A 13,649-nucleotide genomic window follows, 5' to 3' on the forward strand; every position below is an offset into this window, starting at 1 on the left:
AGAGCAGAGTTTGTAATTTGTGCTTGACTAAACCCCTTTCCTCACGGCACATGCACTCTAATGTAGGGGGGCGGAATATGAAATCAGACAATAAACTTCCAGAAAGGATTAGTTCTGGTTAACAACTCTTTATGTGAGTTGCATAAGTTGTTCATGGTGATCTCCAGTGCCTTAAAATAAATAACCGATTTTAGCAGAATGTGAGGCATAGGCACCTACTGTTTAGCACCTTTAATTTATTCTTTGAATTAGCTGTCCCCTAGTGTTCAACTCAGGCCTAACCAGAATGATAAAGCATTTTGGTAAAAATATACACATCAGTAACCCCGCACTGGAAGCTAAGATGGAGAAGATCTCCACGGCCACCATGTATTTTCCCTTGGTGCTCTGGTAGGTGGGAACAAAAGACAGCCAAACACTGCAAAACAGAAGCATACTGAAGGTGATAAACTTGGCTTCATTAAAACTGTCAGGTAATTTCCTGGCTAGGAAAGCCACAGTGAAGCTGACAATGGCTAGGAAGCCCATAAAGCCCAAAACACAGTAAAACATAATAACTGAACCTTCATTACATTCCAGAACAATTTCTTCAGTCACTGAGTGCATGTCAAAATACAAGAATGGGGGAGAGGTTGCCAGCCACACAGCACAAATAGTGGTTTGAATAAGGGAGCACGACAGAACAATGGAAAAGGCCAGTCTTTTCCCAATCCATTTCCTCATCCTGGACCCAGGCTTGGTCGCCGTGAAAGCCATGATGACGGTGATGGTTTTGGCCAACACACAAGAAACTGCCAGTGAGAAGATAATGCCAAACGCAGGTTGTCGAAAGAGGCATGGTATCTTCTCAGGCTGACCAATGAATAGGAATACACAAAGGAAGCAGAGCAGTAGGGAGATGAGGAGACCGTAGGTGAGGCTCCGGTTGTTGGCTTTGACTATGGGAGTGTCTTTGTGCTTAATGAAGACTCCAAGCACCAGAGCTGTGAGGAAAGAGAAGGAAAGAGCAAAAATGGCCAGACTGGTCCCCAAAGGTTCGTCATAAGACAAGAAGCTTATCTTTTTTGGAACACATAAATCCTGGCCACGGTTTGGATATTGATCTTCTTGACATTGAATACAGACGTCCATGTCTGGAAAAGAAAACACGGCTTTTGATATATACATTAAACAACCCTTAGCATTCAAAACCCTATCTGAGCATAGGGTGCTAGGGGAGAAAGATACAGGGAATAAACTACAGAGAACATCAGGCTCCTTCAGATGTCATGTTATTGAAGTCACTGGACCTTTTCTTTGGTCTTGAATATTTTTTGGTAATTGGTATTTAGGTTTGATTCGTGTGAACAATTGTGATTCTTAACATTTTTTAATGTCCTAGAGGGAGGCTGGTCCTTTGACGTACCTCAGGCATCCCCAAACTCGGCCCTCCAGATGTTTTGGGACTACAACTCCCATCATCCCTAGCTAACAGGACCAGTGGTCAGGGATGATGGGCATTGTAGTCCCAAAACATCTGGAGGGCCAAGTTTGGGGGTGCCTGATGTATCATGTAACTGTGTTTGTAATAAGTTATGGCTGGGTAAGAAACAGAGATCATAGAAATAAAAAACAGTCTTGTGACACCTTAAGGACTTGTGCATTTTTATGGCATCAGCTTTTGTGAACTAAAACTCACTTCTTCAGAACATCTGGTCCAAAGGAAAGCTCAGTCTCATCACTGCTCTCCTTGCATATCACAACTGGGAAGTTAGCATCATCTCAGTTTTTGTTGGGGTATACTACAATATCATCTTACTTTCTCTCTCAGATGAGGCCATCTTCATCACCACTGAGCAGCTTTGGATACTGTGAATCAGAGCCAGCATGCATTTTTTAGAAACCTACTCTGTACTAATATCTCTTACCTGTTTTGTTTGAGATCTTTCCTTCTGGGCATGGAAGGCAATCATAGCAGCAGAATGGCACCCCTTCCTTCTTTGTCTTACTGGACCCCAAATGGCAATTGTCATTACATACAGAAAGAGGCGGCGTCTGTCCATAAACGAAAGAAGATACTAATTTGGAAATGCTCTCAGTAAATACATTTGGGGAGTTTGCTTCTCTTGAGTCCCACTTTCTCAACGTTTGTAAAATGAGTCAATGCATTCCAAGATAAGCATGGACCCTACCTGGTTGAATTTGTCTGACCATACAATGATATCTTCATGAATAGTGAGCACATTTTCCTTGTGGGCCTGTGGGTCTACGCTTCCAACTTTCACTCTGAGAAAGGATTGGTTTGGGAATGTGACCCAGTTGATAATATCAAATCCAGCTGCTAATGACCCATTTTCATCAAAGGAAATGGTTTCCCCAGCAGTATTGTTAAAGGAAACACTTCTCAGATAATGGTGCAGCTGAAGGGGGTAAGTAAAAAGAAAAAGAAAAAGAAAAAAAGAAAAAGAAAAAGGTGAAGGTTTAAGATACTTAAACACACGGTAGTTTTTTTGTTAAATACACGTGTGTATTTAAAAGGGATACAAAAGTTCAACGGTAGGCCAAAAAAAGACTTGGCGACTTACAAAAGTGTAGAAGGAGTCTGCTCAGAATGTTACCTGCCATCTCTGTTGATATGAAAATGTCCACTTTCCTTTATTTGCCCTTCCTCTGTGCTTGGAGTCGAACAGATAAATTTCATGCAGCGCATGCGCCACAGCATAGACAGCATTGTAGACACTATAACTGTGGCCGGTCATGCTCATTTCAAAAACTGACGCAGGGAGAGTCTCCAGCTTTTCCCTTCCAGTACAAATTCTCCCACCCATGTTGTCTGCCAAAGGGCCTGGAAATAAACAGCTAAATGCCCGTTCCCAGAAGACTCTGATAAAGTCATATTCCTTTTCCAAGGTAGGATTTATTGCATGAAGAAAATTATGGAATGTCTGCAACTCCTTTGAACTTACTGCAAACGATATAGCACCCTGGAGGAAATCTATGTCCCAATTGCTCTGAAAGGGAAGAGATGTGAAGTCCATCTGGGCTGTCATAATCCAGACTTTTGCATTCAGTGGCATGTCCATAAATGTTGGGATGAATAGCAACATTCTCACAAGAATCATGGTCTGAATTTCACCATGTGCAATCAAGACGCTAGCAGTGCTATTCATGATCATCTTAGATTTTTCGATTCCATTTTCCACCATTTGAGGAACGTCATCGGAAAAAGAGAGTTTGGGGAATTTTTCTATGAAGTCAAAGCAGATGCCACTTTGGGAAAACATGGGCAGCACAATCTGGGAAAACCTCTCTCCAGTGTCATCATCCAGATAAAGCACCCCAGTCCATGTCCACCTGAAATGAAGAAGTAACTGGAGAATCCCTTTATACTGATGGTCCACATCTGGGAACATCTGGTGAAAGAAAACTCCTTGATCTTTGCAATCTACTGCAAGAGCAGAACCATATGGGAGCTAAGTAAAGAGCAGATGGAAAATGGTATGTATGTATGTATGTATGTATGTATGTGTGTGTGTGTATATATATATATATGTTTTGTGTGTACAGTCAAACCTCGGTTGTTGAACGTAATCCGTTCTGAAAGTCCATTTTTCATTCCCGAGATTTTTGACAACCGAGGCACGGCTTCCGATTGGTTGCAAGAGCTTATTGCATTAAAGGGGAAGCTGTGTCGGATGTTCAGGTTCTGAAAAACATTTGAAAACTGGGCCATTGACTTATGGTTTTTTGCGTTCAGGAGCAAAACAGAGCCATTCGGGAATCAAAGTTTAACTGTACTGTCAAAAGAAAACACATATTCCTAAATACAGTGTTCCAATCTAGATTTCATTTTTTTTTCGGGGGACTTCCGGAGGCGGCGCGAACGGCAATGGCTGCCCTCTTCTAACTGTGGAGAGGGAGCTCCGCTGAGAACGGGTCGTCCGCTACGGCGAAGTGGAGACCCACATTGGAAATCCACAGGCAGCAGAAGCCTGTGGTCTTGGGACCCGGCGGGCGCCAGGAGCAACCCCCGAAACGTGGAAGGAACCCCGTAAGGGGCTCCGGAACGAGGAGGGGGTAGCGGCGCTGTGGGTCATTGCGCAATCAACGGAGTGAAGCCGCGCTGCTGCTGCCGGTGAGCGCTGATCTTTCTTCCTGGAAATTTCTGATTCGGAAAAGCAACAACCCGTGAGTAATAAAGGACTCTATAAAATTTCGGGACCTAAAAATACTGAATTTGGCCGAAAGCGGAGTGACGAAAAACAGGAAGTCCGTCTTCCGCTGTCATTGAACTTCAAAGCAAAGAGCTGGAGGAGTGGAGGCAAAGAGAGAACTTTTAACCTAATGGATCTGAGCACCTATTGAACTCTCTTTTAAGTTGAATAAGGACTTTAAGCGTTGGATTTCATGCTTTTTATCTGAACTGTGATACCTTTCTTCTATTGGAACTGCAATTTAAGTAAGAAACCCAGGTGCTGGAGCTGCCTGAGTAACTGAGCAGTCAGTTTGCAGATTTGGTTACTTTGAATTTAAATTTTGAAACAATCTGAGGGAGTCTGGACTTGCTACTTTGAAGCATCATCTGGAATACCAGCATGCACTGTTTGAAACATTGTGGTTGTTAACATTAACTCTGCTAAAAACCTATTATTGAAGGTTCCTGGACATTAAATTTGACTTTAATCTCTTCCCTAAAGACATTTTAAGCTCCCCCTAGAGGATTTGGGATTTACAGCAGTGACATTATTTTACTTTCCTTTTCCCGGCCTCCTGTTTGACTGTTACCATCTGGGCTGTTGCTTTCTCATGGGAACAACTCAACTTGACCTTGACTTTTAGATAGCTCTGGAATGAGTGGCGCTAGAAAAAAGGGACCAAAAACCAGACAAACAACCTTAACAACTTTAACCGCAGCCTCACAGACACGTAGATCATCTGTGCCTACTTTGCCTTCTGAGGAAGAAGCTGCTTCTCTGCCACAGGCAGGGGAGGGAGAAACTGAGGAATTACAACTGGAAGATATGGCCTCAGGAGCAACTGCTTCTATTTTAGAGAAAATCTATGAAAAATTGGAATCTTTGGATAAGAGAGTGGAATCTCTGGATAAAAAAGCTGATGAGCAGACAGCCAAAATTGATCAAAATACAGAATGTTTAAATAGATTAACTGGACAAGTAGCACAGAACGTACAAGCAATTGGAGAACTGACACAGGCTACAGGTGAAAATCGGAAATTGGCTGAGGATACCAGCCAAAGACTTGGAAAGTTAGAACAAGAGGTAAGACCACTCGGCAAACAAGTAGGTGAACACCAGACCTATCTGTCTATGTTAGAATTGCGAAACAGGGAGAGTAACTTAAGGATAAGGTCGGTACCAGAAGCGGAAGAAGGCAACCTAGCTGAGTTTTTGACTAAATAATTTACCAAGTTCTGGAAACTAGAGGAAAAGGACTTTAAAATTGTATCAGCTTTTAGGCTTGGAAGACTAATAAAGAAAGAGAAGCCCAGAGACTGTTTGATAATATTGAGATCAAAGGAGGAAAGGGACAAGATTTTAGGCCTACACTACGAAAAGTCACTGGACATTTTGGACAAAAGAATTGAGATTTACAAGGACATTCCTAAACAACTGTTGGACCTTAGATCTGACTATCTGGAACTGGTTAGATTGTTAAGGAGCAACTCAATTATCTTCAGGTGGGAATTTCCCCAAGGACTATCTTTCACCTTTAGAGGGAAGAAGGTTAAAATCAGAACACTGGAAGACAGAGATAAATTTCTGTCGGCATACGGAGAGGACCTTCAAAAAGGAATTGATCTACCTCCCGGGCCTGGAGCACCAGGGGTACCTGCACCCTTGGACTCTGAAGATCCAGCGAATAAGGTACCACCCCCAGAAAAATAACTAGATTTATTCAGGATGTCTCTGCAACTTTTAAGTTGGAATATAAATGGCTGTAACAGCCCGGAAAAAAGGAGGAATTTTTTTCATATATTAAAAAAGGAACATTTGGACATTATTTGCTTACAAGAAACACATGTGACTAGGCTCCACAGAAAAGTGTTAATAAACAAAAGACTTGGCCAGGAATTTATATCTTCAACCTCCAACCTCTCTTCAAAATCCCATCGGATGTGAAATCCCCCTTCAGGGCATCAAATGCCCGATCCTTTGGATCCTAGCCTTTGTATTTGGACATAAATTGGGGAAGAATTTGCTTGAACCACCCTGATCTGATATTCTTGAATTTGGTTGTGGATTGAAACACAATTCCCATTGGGAGTGTGCACATTTCTTGGTTTTGCAATGCATTTCCATGCACAGAATTCTGTGTTTCTTGTAAAGACCATAAGATGCACCTAGTTTTTGGAGGGGGAAAACAAGAAAAAATAATATTCTGAATCTCAGAAGCCAGAGCAGCAAGAGGGATTGCTGCTCAGTGATCCATCTTGCTGTTCTGGCTTCTGGAATAGCTGCGCAGCCTGTATTCGCTCCATAAGACGCACACACATTTCCCCTTACTTTTTTTTTGGGGGGGAGTGAGTCTTATAGAGCAAAAAATACGGTATTTAAACACACTGAAAAGTGTCCGTTTTTGTGTAAAAAGTGAGCAGAAAAGTGAAGGGGAAGGAAATATGGGGTGAAATGTCACACAAAGGCATGCAATGGGATAGAACAGGATGGCAGTGTTAATTATATGCCATTTCCTAGCAGTGAAAGATAGGAAGTGGACCTATCTTTCACTGCTAGGAAATGGCATATAATTAACTGCTCAGTCCATGCCTATTATATATACAGTTTTCTAATGTTTACTAAATCTAAAATGCTGGGTTGGACGATTCTTTATTTTTTGTGTGAGCACAACTTACCTGTGGAATCTTGTAGTTCCACAGCATAATTGCCATATTGAGATCAACATCAAAATTAGGTCCCCCAAGGACTGCTATAAGATTGTCCTGGACATCACACTTGTAGTTAGGGAAGAATTTGCCCTTTGTGGAGAGGAGTTCCATAGAGGCAAGATATGTTGCGCTGGAACTGAAACCACTGTTATAGAGGTGGTAGCCAAGGCTGATGTTGGGTAAGATCCGAGGATTGTCATTTATCTCTTTCAGAGCAAATACCAAGGCCAGAATGTGCTGGTAGTGGTGAGTCAGTACCCTAAAATGAGAGAAAATACGACCTTGAAGTGGCAATCCCTCTTCTCTTAATTTCAAAAATAACTTCTCATCTAAATAGCTGCCTTAGTTAACCAGCATTTATATTTTATACAATTCAGGGACAAATTTAATATGAACTTCACTTCACTTTATTATAGCCTGTTCCTGACATTTTTCATGGGGAGATCTAGCAACACAGAATCAGATGCCATGCTACTACATTCAGTAAACCCTTTAGGTTCCCCAAACATTTCAAATGTTCTCCAGAACATAGTACCTGCAGCTATTAGGGTGATCTCTTGGTAAGGTAAAGGTAAAGGTAAAGGTAAAGGTAAAGGTAAAGGTAAAGGTAAAGGTAAAGGTAAAGGTAAAGGTAAAGGTAAAGGTAAAGGTAAAGTTACAGGTAGGTAGCTGTGTTGGTCTGCCGTAGTCGAAACAAAATAAAAAAAATTCCTTCCAGTAGCACGTTAGAGACCAACTAAGTTTGTTATTGGTATGAGCTTTTGTGTGCATGCACACTTCTTCAGATACACAAGGTAAAGTTAAAGGTAAAGGACCCCTGACAGTTAAGTCCAGTCATGAACAACTCTGGGGTTGCAGTGCTCATCTCGCTTTATTGGCCGAGGGAGCCGGCGTACAGCCTCCGGGTCATGTGGCCAGCATGACAAAGCCGCTTCTGGCGAACCAGAGCAGCGCACGGAAACGCCGTTTACCTTCCCACCGGAGCGGTACCTATTTATCTACTTGCACTTTGATGTCCTTTCAAACTGCTAGGTTGGCAGGAGCAGGGACCGAGCAACGGGAGCTCACCCCGTCGTGGGGATTCGAACCGCGACCTTCTGATCGGCAAGTCCTAGGCTCTGTGGTTTAACCCACAGCGCCACCTGAGTCCCCAATCTTGGTAGATTGGTGTAATACAGAATAAAGGTAAAGGAAAAGGGACCCCTGACCATTAAGTCCAGTCGTGGCCAACTCTGGGGTTGCGGCACTCATCTCGCTTTACTGGCCGAGGGAGCCGGCATTTGTCCGCAGACAGTTCTTCCAGGTCATGTGGCCAGCATGAGTAAGCCGCTTCTGGCGAACCAGAGGAGCGCATGGAAATGCAATACAGAATACTTGACATAAAATCAGGTTGCGATGAATATTGTTTGCCAAAGGAGGACAGGTTGCTAACATAGTTCAGATGCACATCATAATAACAACAATATAACAACAATAATAACAGCAAAAATATACCAACTCTTAAGGATAATGAGATTATTTAATATTAGAGGGAAAGTATAAACAATAAAGCAAATAGATTGCAGTATGTTAGACATAATTCTAATGAACAAAACTTTTCCTAGCAAGGGAGGGGTCTTTTGTTCAGCCCAACTTTTTAAGATAAGTGACCCAATTTGAATTTCCCAGACTCAGTGTCAGATTTACGTATAAGCTAAACAAGCTATAGCTTAGGGCCCCACTCTCTTGGCCCCCCCCAAAAAAATAAAGGAAAAAAGATTGTATTAATTGTATTTCAGTTCAACAATTACTTTGATAAAATATGTATTTTGTTATGTGCAAATGGCTTTAGATACCTTTTAGGTCCATAAATTACCATATAGCATATATTCAACGACAAAAAAACAGTGACAATCTGTTGTTGACAAAGGACAGCTGGACATATAAAGGGCCCCATTGCCTTCAGTAGTTTAGGGTCTCATCAAACCTAAATCCGGCCCTGTCCAGACTAATCCATGTAATAACCCTTTAAATTTCACATTTCTCCAAAGTACTAAAATATGGGAAGAAATCATTTGTCGTGTTTTATTCTAAAACACATTTAGAACTGTGTAGAATGTAATAAAAGACATATTAAAATATAAGTTTAGGGGGGGTGTTTTTTAAAAATCACAGATTAGTATGGCAATGGAACACAAATGATTTATGAGTGAACATACCTGAAATTGACAAAATATATACTGATCTGTCCATCCCTAACTGTTTCTATGATTCACTTGCACATTACACAGCTGATCAATTACCGTATTTTTCGCACCATAGGACGCACCGGACAATAGGACGCACCTTGTTTTAGAGGGGGGAGAACAAGAAAAAAAAATTCTCTCCCTCTCTGCCCAGCGCCAATCTTCTGATTGGCAAATCCTAGGCTCTGTGGTTTAACCTACAGCGCCACCCGCATCCCTTGACTGTATTAAATAATACTAAAAAATTCTGAAACTAGATCAACAGTTGCATCCAATGTTCTCCACCGTATTCACAGATGACTAAACCTTGGAGGTCTTTCCCCCACTTTCTTTTTCCCCAAGAGAGGGTTGTAATTCTGCAATGTTGTGGAAATTTCAAAATAAAAATAATAATAAAAATCTGAAAATGTTTCAGAAAATTCTATGACAATTCAACTCAGCTGTAACAAGATAATTCAGACAGTGCCTTTTATGATCACCCACAGGAGCTGTTCTAATACACTGAGGCAAAACTGAGAGAGAATAAATGTACCATTTAATTAATGCTTTCAGTCATATACAGAGCAGAATGCTGTCATGCAGAAGGTTTTCCATATAAGCTGGAAATGCATATAAAACGAAGCTGTGAAAAAGAAGAATATCAGGACAGATACACGATATGTTTAAGAAAACCCAACTCCTTACACAAGGTCATCAAAGAGCTCAGAAGAGAGACGTCGTCTGAAGTTTAGTGCACTTAAAAAATGGAAGATGTGCGAAATAATGCCACCAATTATAAGGTCTCCTGGCTGATAATACTTGTGATGGATAAGAAGAGGGTCACTAACATTGCATCTAGAAACAGGAACCATGCACACTGTCTGAGGAAGTAGCACTGCTAGCAGCACCAATAATACCTCCATCTTGCACAAAAATCTTCTTGATAGAAACCGATCAATCTCTTCCTACACCAACATCGCCATGATACTGAATTGTAGAGTCTGGCTTGAATGACCACTCCCTTGGATGATTGAAGCCAGGGCTGTATGGTGCAAAATTTCATTTATCAGAGCCTTGTGTGTCTCTAGCCCCAGAAACAGAATGGAACTCTCTTTATCTATTTATTTTTCCAGTTCTGAATGACACAGAAGATCTTAAATGCCTTCTTCCATCTGTGGTGTTTTGCTAGCAGCCAGCTGAATCGTCTAAGGAATTGGAGAAGTAGCAATTATAGATAATTCCATAACTATAGGGGAGATAATAACTTGCTCAGAATTCTGGATTCTCTAAGATGAAAACATATCAATCACATTTCAACAGAGCTCTCTCTCGGTTCTCCTTAATGTTAATGGGAAGACTAGGGACATCATAGGTACAAGGGGTGGTTGCACTAGGTGAAAAAATTGCACTCGGTGAAAGGCCCTGATTCAGCAAAAGAGCTCAGTTTTCAGAGGCTGCCTGGTTTGTCTCAGTGTTATGTCTGGAGCTGGGATCTTAGAATAATAGGCAGGTAGGATTTTGTTGTTGTTGTTTAGTCGTTTAGTCATGTCTGACTCTTCGTGACCCCTTGGACCAGAGCACGCCAGGCACTCCTGTCTTCCACTGCCTCCCGCAGTTTGGTCAAACTCATGTTCGTAGCTTCAAGAACACTGTCCCACCATCTCGTCCTCTGTCATCCCCTTCTCCTTGTGCCCTCCATCTTTCCCAACATCAGGGTCTTTTCCAGGGAGTCTTCTCTTCTCATAAGGTGGCCAAAGTCTTGGAGCCTCAGCTTCAGGATCTGTCCTTCCAGTGAGCACTCAGGGCTGATTTCCTTCAGAATGGAGAGGTTTGATTGGCCATAGGAGCTATCCAATCCAACTCCAGATGGGAAGTTTGAATTGGCCTATCAGGTAATGACTTAGGTTTGAATACAGGATATATAGCCTGGGGTCTGGGTGGGGCCCCAGCAACAAACACACCTGAGGACTGTTCTTATTACAACTTGAATAAACTCTTTAAACTATGGCTCAACTCTGAGTATATTACACTCAGGTACGAAACAATTACCAAATCCAACAATTAAATAGATTTTTGCCTATGCATTCAGTCTTATGGCATTTTTAAAATAAGAAACCATGATTGTTATCTTTTTGTCACAAATGATTGAAATTTGCTGGTAGAACAGCTGCTTCTAAGTAGATAAAGTCTTGCAAAAATAGATCGAATTTGCCATAGTCCATCATCACCAATGCACTTTGCAACACAAAGTGTTTTATTTGCAGCTGTATAGCTGAGTCCAGAGACTCATGTGTCTATGGCCCCATTTGCAAATGGCACAGTAGAGAGTGTATTAATAGCATCCTTTAGTCTTGGTTCTTAGTTTCACATCTGACCCCTGAATTCCCTACTAACTAGAACAGAGGTTATATAATAAGTGGTTCCCAACCTTTCCCCCTGCCATGCTCCATCTAAGCATCTCTAAAATCTTGAGGCCCCCCTCCAAGTGACATATAATTTTTATTATTCAAAAAGTGAATTCATGTTTGCTTGGAGGAAGCCTAAAAGACCATTAACTGTTCATAACTCATTCTCAAACTGCCCCCCTTAAAAATCAAATTGCCCCCCTGTGCCCCACGTTGGGAGCTGCGGAACTAGAAGGATTAAGAGCTGCAATTATGGTAAATTGGGTAATTCTGGTGTAGTCCATGGGTCACTCATAAACTGTAATTCTTCTGGGACTCTGCAAAAGAAAACAAGTTGCTTTTTGTTCAGGTCTCAGCAAGATTCTCCTGAGCAGGATGGCAAGGTATTTATTATGAGTCAAATATATGTGTTCCTGTACATAATTGCAATATTTCTGAATAAATTTTAATATATTAAGGCAGGGTCAAAAAGTTTGTATCCAATGGATGAGTTTGCACCCCTTTTCACTCTTCTCAATCCACTCAAGTAGATCCAACAGAGCTATTGAAGAACTATTATCAGCAGGCAGGGGAGATTTTAGATTGTGATATGTAATATTGGGTGTGTAGATAATTGGTGGTGGGTTGAGAAATTATATGTCAGTTAATAACCTCACAAAATACCCCACCTGGTTTCACATGATTACATTGGGGTCAGGACCATGGAGAGTAGTGGAAACGAATGAGGTGCCATGTATATGGATAAATCATGGTTGATTGAGATATGATGAACCAGGACCAAACTTAAATATGGAATTCAGTTTATAGTAACTTCATGCGTTCAATTAATCCATATCCAACTGACAATGACCTGGAAAGAAATATCTCTAATTTCCAGTGACAAAGAATTACCTGGACCAGTGAGTCACTCTTTTCAGTTCTTAATTCTTTATTCTAATTAACTGCTCCCTGCTGTTCACCTTAGGCCTCAGTAAAATAACATAGCATTTGGGGGTAAAGATGCAGCCCAGTAACCCACAACTGGAGGCCAAGATGGAAAAGATCTCCACAGCCACCATATATTTCCCCTTGGTGCTCAAGTAGGTTGGAACAAAGGACAGCCACACACTGCAAAAGACCAACATGCTGAAGGTGATGAATTTGGCTTCATTGAAACTGTCAGGCAACTTTCTAGCTAGGAAAGCCACCGTGAAGCTCACAATGGCCAGCCAACCCATGAATCCCAGGACACAATAAAACATGACAGTGGAGCCTTCATTACGTTCTAGTATTATTTCTTCAGTCATTGAGTGCATGTCAACGTCTGGGAAAGGAGGAGCAGTGGCCAGCCATATGCTACAGATTGTGGCTTGAATAAGGGAGCAGGAAAGAACAATGGAGCTGGCCAATTGTTTCCCCAGCCACTTCCTCATGCTGGACCCTGGCTTGGTGGCCATGAAAGCCAGAACCACAATGGTGGTTTTGGACAATATGCACGAAATGGCAACTGAGAAGATCATGCCAAAAGCAGTTTGCCGTAGGATGCATGACAGCTTGTTAGGTTGGCCAATGAAGAGCAAAGCACAAAGGAAGGAGTAGAGGAGAGAGAGGAGGAGAGCGTAGGTGAGGTTCCTGTTGTTGGCTTTGACTATGGGAGTCGTCTTGTGTTTCATGAATATTCCAAGCACTGCAGCTGTGAGGGAAGAAAAGCAGAGAGCAAAAGTGGCCAGACTGATCCCCAAAGGTTCTCCAAAAGACAAGAAAGTTTCATCTTTTGGAAGACATCCATCCTTGTCACTGTTTGGATACTGATCTTCAGAGCATTCAAAACAGTCGTCCATGTCTGAAAAAGAAAAAAGAAAAATACTATACTATACTTGTGAAGCGTTTTGCGCCCAGAAGAAATCAAGGCAAATGGTCAGAAAGCCTTGAATGATGGCTGCTGGATCAGTACTGGTAAAATATATATAGGTATTTGGCCCAATTATTTCTATATACAAGAGGGCTGTATTTACTTAGGATTCCAGAGCAATGCAGGTCTTCACTACAACTGAAAGAAGAGAAGTTCATCACCTGGATATCACCAATCATAAGTTCTCCCTGTTTCCATCATCTCCTGCTATGCTGAAATCCTTACCTCTGCCTTCCATGAGCACATGAGACGATGCTCCAAAACAG

General features: G+C 41.7%; 1 protein-coding gene across 1 annotated transcript; it reads right to left on the reverse strand.

Moving 5' to 3' along the window:
* Positions 1-231: 231 nt before the first annotated feature.
* LOC310834444 (vomeronasal type-2 receptor 26-like) lies at positions 232-1,131 on the reverse strand (the record flags this gene model as incomplete). Its single annotated transcript, XM_083717931.1, has 1 exon — positions 232-1,131. The coding sequence occupies one exon, from the start codon at positions 1,129-1,131 to the stop codon at positions 232-234; it is 900 nt and encodes a 299-aa protein (XP_083574057.1).
* Positions 1,132-13,649: the final 12,518 nt, after the last annotated feature.

This window comes from Podarcis gaigeae (assembly GCF_964106915.1).
Source record: "Podarcis gaigeae genome assembly, chromosome: 16".
Classification (NCBI taxonomy): Eukaryota; Metazoa; Chordata; class Lepidosauria; order Squamata; family Lacertidae; genus Podarcis; species Podarcis gaigeae.